General features: G+C 42.1%; 3 protein-coding genes, 1 long non-coding RNA gene and 1 other non-coding gene across 13 annotated transcripts; 3 read left to right on the top strand and 2 right to left on the bottom strand.

Annotated features, from left to right (window-relative positions):
• Positions 1 to 1114: 1114 nt before the first annotated feature.
• On the bottom strand, positions 1115 to 2123 carry asRNA:CR44020 (antisense RNA:CR44020). The gene is made up of 2 exons (NR_073991.1): positions 1849 to 2123; positions 1115 to 1659 (listed from the first exon to the last, which is right to left on the bottom strand).
• Positions 1962 to 5231, top strand: osk (oskar). Of its 2 annotated transcripts, none has more exons than NM_206464.3 (4): positions 1962 to 2516; positions 2765 to 3182; positions 3278 to 4042; positions 4101 to 5231. In NM_206464.3, exons 1-4 carry the CDS (start codon positions 2396 to 2398, stop codon positions 4201 to 4203), a joined length of 1407 nt encoding a protein of 468 aa, NP_996186.1. In that variant the 5' UTR covers positions 1962 to 2395; the 3' UTR covers positions 4204 to 5231. Both variants share the same exon structure in this region, with proteins under 2 accessions (NP_996186.1, NP_731295.1).
• On the top strand, positions 2552 to 5231 carry lncRNA:osk (long non-coding RNA:osk). The gene is made up of 5 exons (NR_167812.1): positions 2552 to 2635; positions 2765 to 3182; positions 3278 to 3914; positions 3978 to 4042; positions 4101 to 5231. It is a non-coding gene; the product is annotated as a long non-coding RNA:osk (long non-coding RNA).
• Positions 5232 to 5559: 328 nt separating this feature from the next.
• ScsbetaA (Succinyl-coenzyme A synthetase beta subunit, ADP-forming) lies at positions 5560 to 9863 on the top strand. Of its 8 annotated transcripts, NM_001170088.2 has the most exons (10): positions 5560 to 5587; positions 5650 to 5724; positions 6505 to 6608; positions 7318 to 7470; positions 7535 to 7697; positions 7758 to 8025; positions 8150 to 8152; positions 8244 to 8668; positions 8737 to 8906; positions 9514 to 9863. In NM_001170088.2, exons 2-10 carry the CDS (start codon positions 5656 to 5658, stop codon positions 9668 to 9670), a joined length of 1512 nt encoding a protein of 503 aa, NP_001163559.1. In that variant the 5' UTR covers positions 5560 to 5587; positions 5650 to 5655; the 3' UTR covers positions 9671 to 9863. The 8 variants fall into 8 exon arrangements, with proteins under 8 accessions (NP_001163559.1, NP_649846.2, NP_001303476.1 ...); NM_141589.4 differs by lacking the exon at positions 8150 to 8152; NM_001316547.1 differs by lacking the exon at positions 9514 to 9863 and having other exon boundaries at positions 8737 to 9393.
• CG11964 (uncharacterized protein) lies at positions 9790 to 11856 on the bottom strand. Its single transcript, NM_141590.4, has 4 exons — positions 11792 to 11856; positions 10301 to 11734; positions 10041 to 10236; positions 9790 to 9979 (listed from the first exon to the last, which is right to left on the bottom strand). The coding sequence occupies exons 1-4, from the start codon at positions 11819 to 11821 to the stop codon at positions 9894 to 9896; spliced, it is 1746 nt and encodes a 581-aa protein (NP_649847.1). The 5' UTR covers positions 11822 to 11856; the 3' UTR covers positions 9790 to 9893.
• Between the last annotated feature and the right edge of the window lie 3612 nt (positions 11857 to 15468).

The following is a 15468-nucleotide window of genomic DNA, read 5'->3' on the forward strand; positions in this document are numbered from 1 at the left end:
ATGGAGCTGCCGCCGAAAGGCGATCAGATTCAGTTGCCATTGGGGTGAACTTCTGGTTAATCGTGTGCAACGCAATCAGCATTCCTGAGATTTTCCGCCTGTCAGCAGATTAACAGGTGTCTCTCCGCCCCACCAAAGTGAGGCAATAGCTAAATTGTTCGCATAAATTGATTACAATAATTTGCCTATCCCCCAACATTTAGCCGCCCTCTGCGAAATGAATTCGCTGCTGGTAAAAATTCTAAGACAGCAGACAGAATAACAACAAGTTGCTCCGTCGGCTTCCATAATTTATGCAGAAATGCAGTCGAACCCAATGAAAAGTGTCGTTCACAAATCTAGGCGGTAAATTGCTTTTTGCGATTTCCAATGCACACCCACCACACGCAAATGCAAAAGTTGTCAATCAAAAATGGTCGTCAATCATGGTAGTAGTTGTTAGAAAGGAAGAGAGTAGGAAAATGTCTTTAAAAATATTAAACAAATTTATTTTTCAGTGGTTACTTCCTACAATTACGCTTATAGAAATACAAGGAAGGTTGCCAAATACCATAAATATATGTATAATTCCTTACCTTACAATCGAGTGACCACTGTAATTCTTAGCTGGGAGTAGAGAGAATGAGAGAGGGCCTGGAATGCAAATTACTATTATTACCGGACAATTGCCCTGTGCTGTGCGAGTGCATTCAAAATATTTGAAACACCACCCGAAAAGGGAAAATTGAATGGCAAGAAAAGCCGGCTGATTCATCCCACTCTAAATTATTGGGCTTACACATTCAGCAAATAAAAATGGGAGAAGGGTCGAGATTTATAAATTGGACCACATGTTCTCGCCCAGTTTTTCTACATACATATAGTATTGTATTGCTCGTCACGTCTCTGCAGCATCCTCTGCAATTAAGGCAAGGCTAGGGAAAATATACAGTCCAACATCTATAAGGAAGTACTTCCCTAAATTACAGATAGGTTGTAGTGGCACTAACTATTGCCCATTCTATATATATTACCCTTTGAACCCATCAACACCTTATTGAAAATTATTTTTTTATTATTCTGATCTGCTAGTTAAGTAAAATTTTTACTGATTTAATTTTTGTAATTTCTTGCTGGTACGCATTACTGATGTTTGACTGTATCCAACTTGCTTAAGCTAAGAAGCCATAATCCTCCTTCCGATTGTCTGTGCTTCTTCCGGGGTGCCGGAATCATCACGAGATGTAAGAAAGCCCCTGAGTCATCCATCAATCGCTGGACTAACCCTCAGAGCAAGTGCCTCCATTACCCTTCTCGGAGTTTCAGGTGCACTTGCTGTATGGATGGATAATCATCTCCTGGGGAATTGCTGCCAAGCAGCTCCATTTGCCGATTAGCCGACAGACCACCAGAGCACCACCGCACGTGGTAACGCTCGTCGGCACCATTTGAGTTATTCTGGAATTTATGTATATGCTACTTCGTAATTGCTTATCAAGCAGCTCTGCAGACCCACTGGCGTGCTGTTTTCTAATCTGGACCAAGAGAAAGGCCATTAAAACGAATGTCCAGCTGGAACGGAGTGCAAACTGCTTTGTGTAATGGTCGTCAAATGGCAATGCAGGTGGTAATTTCGTTTAATTGTTTTTACTGGCTACGTAGACTGCTTTGAATGTTAACCTAATGGTGGGCGAATGGGAACAAATTGATAAAAAAATTAAAGAAAATGAATATATATATATATATATAGGTTCTATATTAGGTTCTGAAAACAGTTTTTTATTTTTTCAAAATTTTTTGGTTGTACCACCCTAATGTATTTTCACAAATTCTGTTGATCTGGAAACATTATCTCTGCAAACTGCTCACCGTTACTTCTGTTGCGCCTGCTCTTTCGCCTTCCAGTACGAAAAGCACCGTAAGTCTCCAAAATGCAGATGAATGGAGAAGTGGACCGCGTTGGCGAGGGATCCAAGAATATTGGATCACTTTCCTCCAAGCGATGGCCGCAGTCACAAGTGAATTCCCCAGCAAACCGATCAGTTATACCAGCACCAATACTTCCGCCAAAACCTATTATCTTAAGTCCGTGAAAAAGCGGGTGACCACGTGTTTCCAGCAGTTGCGCGATAAACTCCAGTCATCCGGTTCCTTTCGCAAGAGTTCCTCCAGCTGCCTCAACCAGATCTTCGTAAGGTCCGATTTCTCCGCATGCGGCGAACGCTTTCGGAAGATCTTCAAATCGGCGCGAAAAACCGAATTGCCGGAGTTGTGGAAGGTGCCATTGGTGGCCCATGAACTCACCAGCCGGCAGAGCAGCCAGCAGTTGCAAGTCGTAGCCAGACTCTTCTCGTCCACTCAGATTTCCACCAAGGAAATCACCTACAACAGCAACAGCAACACCAGCGAGAACAACATGACCATCATCGAGAGCAACTATATATCCGTGCGCGAGGAATATCCCGATATAGATAGTGAGGTGCGCGCCATATTGCTGAGCCACGCCCAGAATGGAATCACGATATCGAGCATCAAGAGTGAGTAGCTTTATGTTTGAAAGCTTTCTTCTTTCCAGAAGTTTCGACTTCATCAAACACTTCAGAACTTTCTCTAAGTGGCTATATTTAGTTAGAAATCTAAAATGTATAAATTTTTAGTAGGTTATTAAATTTTATTTGGATTATATAACTTTTATAGTTTAGTATATTTATTTTAATTTATATTTTTTCTATGTTTCTTTTTTGTAAGATTACCCTTAAATAATTCTATAATTGAAATTCGCCAGGTGAATATCGAAAACTGACGGGCAATCCATTTCCACTGCACGACAACGTGACGGATTTCCTGCTGACCATTCCCAATGTGACCGCTGAGTGCAGCGAGTCCGGTAAGCGGATCTTCAACCTGAAAGCGAGCCTGAAGAACGGTCACCTCCTGGATATGGTGCTCAACCAGAAAGAGCGCACCAGCGACTACAGCAGCGGAGCTCCGTCCCTGGAGAACATACCACGAGCACCTCCACGCTACTGGAAGAATCCCTTCAAACGGAGGGCTCTGTCCCAGCTGAACACCAGCCCGAGGACCGTGCCCAAGATAACGGATGAAAAGACCAAGGATATCGCCACCAGGCCGGTTTCGCTGCATCAAATGGCCAATGAGGCAGCGGAGTCGAACTGGTGCTACCAGGATAATTGGAAGCATCTGTGAGTACTGAAAAGGTGTTTTGTAGACAGTGCAACTATAGCAAAAATAAACCTTTACTTAACAAAATGTACTAATCTTTCTACTGAACTCCTAGCAACAATTTCTACCAGCAAGCCAGCGTAAATGCGCCAAAAATGCCAGTACCCATCAACATCTACAGCCCCGATGCCCCAGAGGAACCAATCAATTTGGCTCCACCTGGGCATCAGCCAAGCTGCAGAACCCAAAGCCAGAAAACCGAACCGACTGAAAACCGCCATTTGGGCATCTTTGTGCATCCATTTAACGGCATGAACATAATGAAGAGACGCCACGAAATGACGCCCACGCCAACGATTTTAACCAGTGGAACCTACAACGATTCTCTGCTGACGATTAACTCGGATTACGATGCCTATCTGCTGGACTTTCCGCTTATGGGCGATGATTTTATGCTATATCTCGCCCGAATGGAGCTAAAATGCCGATTTAGGCGTCACGAACGCGTCCTGCAGTCAGGACTTTGTGTATCCGGACTGACGATCAATGGCGCCCGAAATCGTTTAAAAAGAGTCCAATTACCCGAGGGTACTCAGATCATCGTCAATATCGGATCGGTGGACATTATGCGCGGCAAGCCTTTGGTTCAGATCGAGCACGATTTTCGGCTACTGATCAAGGAGATGCACAATATGCGATTGGTGCCGATTCTAACAAATCTTGCACCGCTGGGCAACTATTGTCACGATAAGGTATTATGTGACAAAATCTACCGATTCAACAAGTTTATCCGAAGCGAATGCTGTCACCTAAAGGTCATCGACATACACTCCTGTCTAATCAACGAAAGGGGCGTGGTGCGATTTGATTGCTTTCAGGCGTAAGACTTTATACCATATACCATATCATATGAGTTTACGATTTGTGCCACTTTTCAGCTCACCACGCCAAGTCACCGGTTCCAAGGAACCCTATCTGTTCTGGAACAAAATCGGTCGGCAGCGCGTACTGCAAGTTATTGAAACGAGTCTGGAGTATTAAGTTGGGTTCTTAATCAAGATACATATATGCAAATTTTGACTGGGCTGGCACCGGAACCGACAAAATAAGAACTTTTTGATGATTTTACGATTTACGCTGATGGATCGCTGCTTTTACGGAATTCGCTTAGTTTTAATATGTTTTATATGTAGTATGTTCTCTGTCTTTGTTTATTTATATGTTCGTGCACTTGTCCTAGTCCATTATTGTATATTATTGTGTGTTTTGTGTTCTATGTTAGATTTAAACTTCTCAATTTTTCGCTGTCTGTGATTTGTTTTGCCAATGCCATTGATTTTCTGCACACTTTTTGCTGCTATCCCAAAAGCTGTGTAAAATAATCAAATGCAAAATAAGCGCAAGCAGCTGAAAACTTCTCTTCAAACTTTTCCGCTTTTCCCAAAACCATTTTGCTTTGAAATCTGTTTTTACCAAATCAGATTAAACTGCAAAATGGAACTTAAATGCAAATCATTGCAATGCTTATAAACTGTTTTTTGTTCTATATACTTTTGTGTGGGTCAAAATTCGGCATGCTCCTGTATCACACAACCTGCCACTTGCCCTTAAAAAGAAGGGCGCAGTGGGCGTGGTACGTATACATATGAGCCATGCTGCATTTTGGCCGTAATGAAAATGCACTGCTTTACTTGGAAAATTCGCTTGCACAAAATCAACGCCGCGGCTGATTTATTATTGATGTGCTCAAGCAAATTCAAGTGAAGCATTTGCGCGATTTTCGTCTTTCTGTTTCCGTTTGCAAAAAAGTTTATAAAATGCTTACACTCTGCTGCAGACACGCCAACCGGAAGTGCGCACTAAGCGCTTGTTTGTAGCACAGTGTAGAATTCTGGCGTAATTTACAGCTCTACTTTAAAGTCTTCTAGATAGCTATCTACTATTTATAAACTTATTTATTGTCTTGAATGTATGTTAATTGTATGTATTGATGGTGATCACGTTTTTTTTGTCCTATAACAAGCTGCAATGTAAAATCCAAAAAAAAAATGAAAAAATAAAATAAAAGGGAAATCAATGATTTTGTTTGCTCTAAGCTATGTTCAAAGTAACTGGGAACTAATCGAACTAATTTCGATTTAAAAGTGGTCTAGATTATATTGTGACATTTGTGAATATATTATTATATTTGCGAATTTATTATTATCATAAAAATAACGGTAGTTGAAAAATAATTTAGATGGCATGCAATATTAAAAGTTCCCGCCAAATTGGCTTGAATCTTTGCTAATATATTACAGTTTCCAACCTTGCATTAAGTTCACGATAGTTTTTCGGCATTTTCGATTGTAAAAGCATAAAAAAGTCCCTGCTATCGAAGCTCTACCACCTCCATCAGCAGGCGACGGCAAAAAAATCTTGAAATGTAAGCAGTAACGTCAAAATTCGCTTTCAAATCGTTAAACGTACGTTCTCATTCGATTTCAGAACAAAATGGCTTCATTCTTGGCACGAACTGGCGGCCCCCTGATCGAAACCGTTAGGCCAGCGGCCATAAAAAAGGTGAGTTCGCCAATTAGTAGTCATATTTGTGTGTAAAAAATGCGAAAATCCGTCGCTTTACATAATAAGGCGAAAAGAGAGAGTGAACACCTACGCTGTCCCCTTCTCTGTCTCTCACTTACTCACACATGTGAAATGCTGATCGTTTATCGGTACAAAAAAAAAACTTAAGCGATAATTTAAGTTCTTTGCCATTTGTTAACTAATTGTTTCTCCAGAGAAACGGGGAGAGTGTGAGATTTAAAGAGAGTCACGATCACCAAAGACACCTGACTTTTTTATTGTGTCAGTGTGACGCAACTGTGCGCTTTTCGTACGCATGTGTGTGTGTGGGGACCTTGAAAGCCCCATTTATTCCCCCACTTAATTTAGTTTGTTTTTTATCAATGAGCAGCTGACAACTGTTGCTTATCGTTTGTGGTTGTTGTTGCTGTTGTCGCCGGGCCCTCTAATTAAATTCTTAATCTGTGAATTAGTTTCGGTTATCACCGGGAAACGCCGTTAGCCGGACGAACTTGCTCTTAACCCAGATTTCGTTTCTTTTCGCCGCTTTTTGTTTATGTTTTTTTCACATGAATCACCGAACCAGTTTTTTTATGTTTAATTTTTGCTTGACAATGACCTCGTGACTGGAATTAAGATTTCATTTATAAGTACAATAAGTTTCGAAATCGTTTTTATTTTCATCCTTTTAAATATATTTTTAATTATTTTTCTTGTTATCTTTAATTAGCATCTAATTTTCGCAAATTAACATGGCAAAAATTCCAACCTTTTCAGATTCTTGGCCTGGCTCCCATCGCCGTCCAGCAGCTGAGGAACCTCAATGTCCAGGAACACGTTTCCTACAGTCTGCTCAATGAGGCCAAGATCCCAACACCTCGGTGAGTAAACCCAATCGGAATTATCAAAATCGCGGGCAAACAACCAACAATTTGCGTCAAAGTCGCAGTCCAAAGTTCAATGAAAGTGCCGCGTTGTCGTTGCGTCGTCTGTTTCCTTTGGCTTATGTGCGTTTTGGACTTTGCCTGAACTTAATAATATGCATTGAGTATAGCCGACTACGGGGTAAACAAACCAGAGAAACGCAGCCGCCGATGATAAGGGTGATAACAAGTTTTATACTATAACACACTTTGATCGGCGTAAAGTGACAAGGGTCAGTGACGTGGGCTTTGATAAGATGGAAGCGGCATTAGTTGACGTCTATCATAATTAAACTAACTAAATATACATAAACTTTGGGTAAAGAAAATATATTTTAATGTTTAAAATACCTGTAATTTAAATTTAAGCAATTGCAAAGCTAGAATATTTTGATTTCCATTTCGTTTGATAAATTGAGATTATTAGAATCAAAAGATAGTAGTTGCTTTTGCTATTATTCAGGTAAAATCAGGCGACTGATTTATTTTCTAAATGAGGGCTTGTCATCTCTCGAATGACCGAATAACCTTGTCTCAACTTTCAACCTTTGTGGTCTACTGATAACACGATTTACGTGAAATGTTCCTATCAACAATCAATCAGGAACATCGTAAAGAGCGCACCCCCAAAATTATTTCGCGTACTGAGTGATTCATTTTTTTGCAGTTTCGCTGTTGCCAAGAACGGCAAGGAGGCCAACGATATCGCCACCAAGCTGAAGACCGATAACCTGGTGCTGAAGGCTCAGGTTTTGGCCGGAGGACGAGGCAAAGGAACCTTTAAGAATGGCCTGAAGGGAGGTGTGCGAGTGGTCTACGAGTAAGTTGTGATATATGTCTAATATCTGTGTGGTAAAACATAAAAAACAAATCTTACTCCGCAGTCCCCAGACCGCTGAAGAACTTTCAAGCAAAATGATCGATCAGCTTCTGGTCACCAAGCAAACCGGAGCAGCCGGTCGCATCTGCAAAAAGGTGATGGTTGCCGAAAGGAAGTTCCCCCGCCGTGAGTTCTACTTCGCCGTGATGATGGAGCGTGCCTTTAACGTATGTCTAATAACCATGCATTCAACCCTGTGAAGCTATAAAAGACGATTCAATTTCCAGGGTCCCGTGCTGATCGCCTCCAAGGAGGGTGGTGTTGATATTGAGGAGGTGGCTGCCAGCAGTCCAGATGCCATTTTGTACGAACCCATCGATATAGGCACTGGCTTGACCAGTGAACAGGCCGAAAAGATCGTCAAGAAGGTTGGTCTGGGCGGCGATGGCGAGGACACACATGTCCAGATGCTGTTGAATCTGTATGACCTGTTCGTCAAGAAGGATGCCCTCTTGGTTGAGATCAACCCCTATGCCGAGGATGCCATGTCCGGCTGTAAGTTTAGTTATATATGTTCTCTTAAGCCATGTGTTGTGGTCTAATTCTAATGTCTGTCTCATCCTAACGAACTAACTCATTTGTGATTGTCATTGTACTGGATTTGATGTTTTCTGTCCAGGCTGTAAGTATATTTCACCAATAATAACCCTTTCCATTCATTAACCTATGTTTAAACCTAATGATTTGTAACAACTTTCAATGATTACCTGTAGTCTTCGCATTGGATGCTAAGCTGCGATTTGATGACAACGCCGAGTTTCGTCAGAAGGAGCTGTTTGCGCTGCGCGATTGGACCCAGGAGGATCCCAAGGAAGTCGAGGCTGCCAAATACAATCTGAACTACATTGCCCTGGATGGCACTATCGGCTGCATGGTGAACGGCGCCGGTCTGGCCATGGCCACCATGGATATCATTAAGTTGTATGGCGGTGAACCGGCCAATTTCCTGGATGTCGGTGGTGGTGCCACTGCCGAGGCGGTCAAGGCCGCCTTCAAGATCATCACTTCCGATCCGAAGGTGCTTTGCATTCTGGTCAACATCTTCGGTGGTATTATGCGTTGTGATGTCATTGCCGAGGGTATCATCTCCGCCACCAAGGATCTGAATCTGAACATGCCCGTGGTTGTGCGTCTTCAGGTGAGTTTTCATGGATGCATTTATCTGACTTGCTGAGATATGCTAAACAAAACTGGTTTGCATTGCAGGGAACCAAAGTCAAGGAGGCCCGCGAACTGATTCGTACATCTGGACTGAAGATTCTGGCCCGCGATGATCTAGATAAGGCTGCCGATCTCGCCGTGCACTTGGCGCAAATCGTCAAACTGGCCCGCGAAATGAAGATGGACGTGAACTTCGAGATTCCCGATGCCCAAAAGTAGATAGCTCCATCAGTTACCGGCTAAGTCAACACTCATAAGCACACGCAGACACAAAATGAAAGTCGACAAAAAAGTAGAACCAAAACCAAACATTTACTCTAGCCACACGTAAACTACTCAATGAAACTATGCCATCGGTTCGTAGTTAGAGCATTATGTATTCGTAACGATCGGTCGAACAATTGATGAATTAATTTTGCAAAAATGTTAAGTTTAAAGCTGTTTAAAGTCCTAAGGATATGTCATAGATAATTCGAATAATCGAGCAAGTTGAGTGTTCTCTTTGCACCTAAACAATTTCTATATTGTATCTTAAATAGTCAACAACATTAATTGCACGTGAATAATAGAAAATGGAAATGAAAATACGTTTTAATTGTGATTTTTGCAAAAGTTCATTTAAATTTTATTTATTGAAATGTGACCCTGCTTTTAAAGCAGATCCATCATCTTGTGTATTATCCTATTTAGTTTGCTTTAAATTAAAACACCAAACAATCATACACCGAACCTGGCTTTTGCGTTATTCAAAGACTGCTTAAAACAGTGCGTTTTAGTTCATTTTTAAATAGAGTCTTACTAACTTTAATCACTGCACCTTAGGGGCAAGGGCGATTGCAAGAAAGATCAAAAACAGCCCGACAGTAAAGGTGGCAAGAAGTCGGAGAAGAAAGATGACAAGAAATCTGATTGCACAAAAAAAGAGGAAAAGAAAAAGGAAGAAAAGAAAGACATTTGCGAAAAGAAAGGTAAAAAGTAAAGGGATACAAATTTTGTAATAAACAATGCAGGATCGAGCCGGATGTGTTTGAGACTTACACCATCAAAAAGAAGGAAGCCATTGTTTAAATTCAAAATCCAAATTTGCCACAAAAGTTTCATTGTTCAAAATTTTAATCTCAAATTTCAGATGTAAACTTCTGACCCGCCACATTTTTAAAGATTTTCATAATATTTATGTTTTGTTTATTGTGTGTTGAGCCTTAGAAACGATCGACTAGAGATAATATGTGGTTCTGCTCCTGTTCCCGCCAGTCGGTGTCGCCATCGCCCAGGTTGCCAGCGTATTCTGTGAATGAATTTGAAATTTGAACATCTAAGTTTTACTGGGCATTCCATTTGTGGTTTACCCCTCATTATGCTGCGAATGGTCTTCATGGAAGCGCCGCGCAAGTTAAGGATCTGCAGTACACGCTGCTTGACGGTGTCGCCAGTGGCACTGACCTCCAGCAGGATGTAGTCGATGCGCTGCAGCGTGAACAGCCCGCCGGTCAGTCGTTTTATATAGTTATTCTCCGCCTCCTCGTCCTCATCAATGGTGGGATCCTATGCCATGATATTGGTTTTCAATTGATTAGTTTATGGTTACACATAAAACTTCATTTCGTACCTTAGCCTGCTGATCGATCTCCTTGTCTATGGCTTCCACCTTGGCCAGATACTTGAGGTGCAGCTCCAGCAGGCGATCCACCTTCTCGTGATCATTCTCCGTGAACTTGGCCAACATTCGCTGGCGGTGTGTGCCCTTGCAGTTTCGCAACATTGATGCGATTACGGAGGTCACATGCTCCTCATGCTCATCGGCGGAGATTAGGCGCTGCTTGTTGCGCTTGGGGGTTTTCATAAAGAGTGGGAAGATGGTGCGCAAGCCGAGAATTTCGACAAACTTGTTGCAGTTGTCTCTGCCATCCTGGCCAGCCATGGCATGATCCAACACCTTGAGCGATCCATTTCTAGACATCTTCTTCTCGCGCAGCATTAGGTTCATCAGCTGCAGACCCTCGCCGCTGAGAAAACGATCGCGATTCTCGCGGGCCATCAGAGCGGAACAAAGGCAATTGAAGAGGTTCTGCATGTACTCCTGCTCCTCGTTGCTAGCGGGATCGTGTCTCTTGTAGACAGCCAGCTGCTGGAGCAGCACATCCACGCCATCCAGAGAACCCAGCAGTAATCGGTTCTCGTTCTCCGTTTGTATAAGTATGGAAAGTATCTCGCTGCAGTAGAGTTTGTTGGGATCGAAGGGCGACTTGCCGCGCAGCCGTTTCAGCAGCCAGGCGAGCAGTCCCTGTTCAGCGGCTTCCTTCACGAATTCCGAATCGATTTCGGTAAGATTTTCCACTATGGCCAGCGTATTATGCACGCCATCGGCTTCCTCCTTAACCTGTTCGTTCAGTCGCTCCAGATTCTGGACAAGCAGAGCACAGATTTGCTCTTTTCTCAGTGCTTCAATCAAGGATTCGGCACCCTCTTGACTTTCGCCCAGGATATCAACATCGGTCACTTCTTGCAGCAGATCTACCACGGCCACGGCTATGTCTGTGTTCTGATGTGCCAGCAGTTCGAGCAAACTGTGCAGGCCGTGCAGATCCACGAGAATTGGATACAGATCGGGCACCGTGGCCACGCCCTTCAGCTCCTGGATTACCGTGTGCAGCTCCACCTCGGAGTCCATGAACTTCTCGGGACTGTCGGCAAACTTGATGCGCATCTCCTGGTTCTTCAAGTTACGCTTCTCGAACACCAGTATCAGTTTCTTCAGGCTCTGCTCATCCAGAACATCGCCATCGGCCTCCTCGTTCTCCACGTACTTCAGGATGTTCAGGCGTTCCTCCTCTGTCAGTTCCGGATCGAATTCAAAGGCGGAAGTGCCACTGCCACCGGTGGCTCCTCCACTTTGCTTGACATAGTGTGCGGACTCCTTGGCATCGGCGATGCGCCGCATGCGTTTGGTTTTCTCATCGACACCGCCCCGTTTTCCGTGCGAGCTCGCCAAATCGAATTCATCGTCCTCGTCGTCGTGCGGACGCTTTGGCGTCTGTTCCGGCTACAGTTTGGAATGGTCCAGGTGCATGAATATCATTGGTATTATCCATATATTTACCTTAAACGCCAGCAGTTCGCCGATGTCCATTTTTGCGGGCCTTAAAAAACAATTAGTGCTGGAACGTTAGGCGATTCTTCAGCGATACTATCGAACGTGAACCGCACGTGAATGAAGATAGGTTCAGAACCATGATAAGCATGACTTAGCGGAGACTCAAGCCCTTTAACCCTTAGAAGGTGACATCATTATTTTGTTTGAATCATATTTAACTTCAAATTAATTCATAATTCTGATTTCAATTTGTGATTTAAATTTGTTATTACCTACATTTTATATAAATCAAAAATTAATTCAAATTTTAATTCGCTATTATATATTGCTTTTCGATATTTGTGCTCTTCAAATGTTACTTGAATTATAAGATTTTGTTTAAATAAATATATAATAATAATAATTACTAGGCAATTTTACAACATTTTATAAAGCAAAGCTAACAATCCTAAAAGAGCTTTAATAAGTTTAAAAACCTAGAATATGGTTTATAATTTCTGTATTCTTTAAATAATTAATACTTTTAATATGAAATTTAAAACTAGCAACTTGAACCCATTAAACATTTCTTTCGCCCACCCAGCCTCCCAAAAAGGGGCCTTTGGCTGTTTTAGCCCAGCGCCTGCGACTTTGACGACGAGTTTACATAAATTCCTAAAGGCCAAGCCCCAAAAATAAATTTACAACTGCTTTAAGCTCTGGCAATTCAACAAGTTGTTCGCGTCTATGAGTGTATGTGTGTGTGAGTGAGTGTGCGCTAGTGTGTGTGCTTTCTTCGAGCCAGTCTTTTTTTTTCAAGTCAGTTCGTCAGCGTGATTTGGCGTTGTTGTTGCTGCCTGTGCAGTTGCCATTGGTAGTGGTATTGGTATTAGTATTGTTGCTGTGGCTCCTGCCGCTTTTTTACTTTTTTCTGGCTTGTTTCATGCTGACCCACTTTTAGTGGCAATACGTGAGCCCGAACAGTGGGGCAAAACCTTAGTGAAAGCTTCGCTGTAAAAGAGCTTTAAAAATAGAAAATATATGGGAATTTTAAAGTGATCATATAAGCTATAGCTCAATTACGAAGAATAATAGAAAATATTTTAAAAATGAAATTACCTTATTTTCACTATATTTATAATTGTAAAAGTGCTTAGATTAAATTCAAAATAAATAATGAGTTTATGGATTTTGGCCACACTGTGCCGGGCAAAAAAGTCATAAACTGAATTGCCAACAGGTTATGGCGACTACCACGAAGACGACGGATGGCTTGTTTGCTGTTTTTGTTGCTGCGGCTCGACTGCGGCGGAGTAGTAAAAAGGGCCATGACAGTGACACTTTGAAGTTTGAGGTTAAATCGTCAATGTTGTTGCCTTGGTCTTGCTCTCTGGCTGGCATTGGTTGCTGTGTGGATGTGGATGGGGCTGTCTCACTTGGGGAATATACCCATAATATTTTGTGAGGCATTATTGTACCGCACATCGAATGCTGCCTTGCACTGCACTCCATTCAAAAGACTTAGGCAGCGAACTTGGAAAGAAATTACTTTGAACTCACGCATGCTCGCACGTTTTTTATGTTTTTCTTATTAATTATTTTTTTTTTTTGCCTGCCTGTTTTGCCGCATCTACACTCACACACGAGCTGGGATTTGAAAAGTGAAATTTCAAAGTAGAACAAGCGGCAACGGCAGCAACAACGCCGCACGTTTGGAGGTTCCAATAAAAATGGGGTCACTTGTCGTTGGCCAGTCGGTTGAAGTAGTAGAGCCCCCCCCCCCCTCTACCGAAAGCCCCTCGAATAGCCAACTCGGAACCCCACTGACCATTGATCGCATAGATCACGCGCCGTCTGCTCATGTTGTTGTTGTTCTGTAGTTGTTGCCGTTGTGCATTGTAAATTAATTGCAGTCGCGTCGCGTCTGTTTTTGGATTTTTTGGCTTGAACCGTTCTCAACCAGTTTTAGGCCATCCATCGTGTGTGCCATTAAAATGCAACACGAACTTGACAACGGAACGGAATAAATGGTGAAATATTTCTCTTCGAGCTTAAAGACTTTCCCTGTGACTAGATATAAGTTCTGTAAAGTGATTGTAAAACCTTTATGTCAACATACATACAAGTTATATTCATTTCGCTTTTGAATTTGCATCCGGTGTATTCTTGCCTTTGATCTTGTTACAATCATTTAAAAACGGTTAGCCTTCTACATTTTTGGATCGTAAAAATAATCAAGTTTAATCGCGTATTTCATAAGATTTTCGTTGTGCACTGTTTGCTTTTGCTGCTAATTAATGTTTTCTGCAGAGCGCTGCAAGAACAATAATAAAACCAGAACAACACTTAAATATTAATAATTGATTATAATGTTATTACAGACATGATTTATTCTCGCTAGAATCTTGGTCAGCGGATCGGCGAGGCGTGAATAAGTGCAGTGATCGTTGCAAAATCAAAAGTTGCACTTCGGCTATGAATTACATTTTTTAATTGCCGAAAATGAGCGAGTGCATAAATTATGAAAATTGCGAAATTTCGAGCCGAACAAGTCCAAGTATGGATCTTCAGCTCCTCCACTTCCGGCACGCGATCCATTTCCGTTCTGCTTTGCAGCTCTGCTGCTTCCTGCACCCCCCCCCCCTACACCGCCCTCGCCCGTCCATCTTGCATCAATCAAAGTCTCAATCAAGAGCAAAAGTAATCAAAACTAATAGCGACAATGGGGGGAAAAACACAATCCGAACAAATAAAGCCAAGCACACACAAATCATGGCCGTAAACAAAAAGGGAAGAAGTCGGGGCGCGACAAGAGCAAATAAGGCAAAATCGTTAGAAATAACAATATATATATGCGCGTGTACATGTGTGTAAAAAATGGCATGGCAGAGGCGACAGCAACAGCAGCAATCCCATCGAATGGGCCACAAAACACAGAAAATAACAAACAAACAACAAAATACACACACAAAATAGAAATGGAGAGCAACTTTCACCCAAGGTCATTGTGTCTTTAACTGCGCCACAGCACAAAACAGCAAGGCAGCAGCAACAACAACAACAGCAGCAACAACAACAGAAACTAGCTACTTGCAACTACTGGACAATATGAATATGCGACGGCGACTCGACACGATCGTCTAAGCGACCGACGCCCGATTTGTTACTTTGCTCAAAAAACAAAAGCCTGTTTGTTTAACCTTTGCTTATCGAAAAAGCCATACCCTTTCAAATAGCCAATTTTACAAAACTTAATAAATACCTAAACATACCTACTCCTTTCAAACTAAATATATTTACATAAAATTGATTATCCATATATTATTATATATCAAAAGTTTAAGAAAATAAAATATTTGTATTATTATTTCCAAAGTCCTGCCAATAGTTTATGCACCCTTTTGAAGAGTATATAAACACCAGCTAGCCTGATCGTCTGTCAGGAGGAGGAGGAGGAGGAGGAGTGATTCAGCGAAGGAACTGGAGATTTCGAGGGGGAAGCGTTTTCTGTTGCACTTGCTACTGCATGTGCCAAAAATAAACCACAGCAACTTGCAGACTGAAGTAGCAAAAGTTGATCTCCGTTTTCTGGGAATGGTCGAGAGGAATCTGTATGATCACTTGCCACATGCTCCGCGTCCATCTTATTGGCATATAATCGAGCAATGAGCATTCACTTTAGTTTATGCTAAAACTTGTTATTA

This window comes from Drosophila melanogaster, chromosome 3R (genome assembly GCF_000001215.4).
Source record: "Drosophila melanogaster chromosome 3R".
In the NCBI taxonomy this organism is placed as follows: domain Eukaryota; kingdom Metazoa; phylum Arthropoda; class Insecta; order Diptera; family Drosophilidae; genus Drosophila; species Drosophila melanogaster.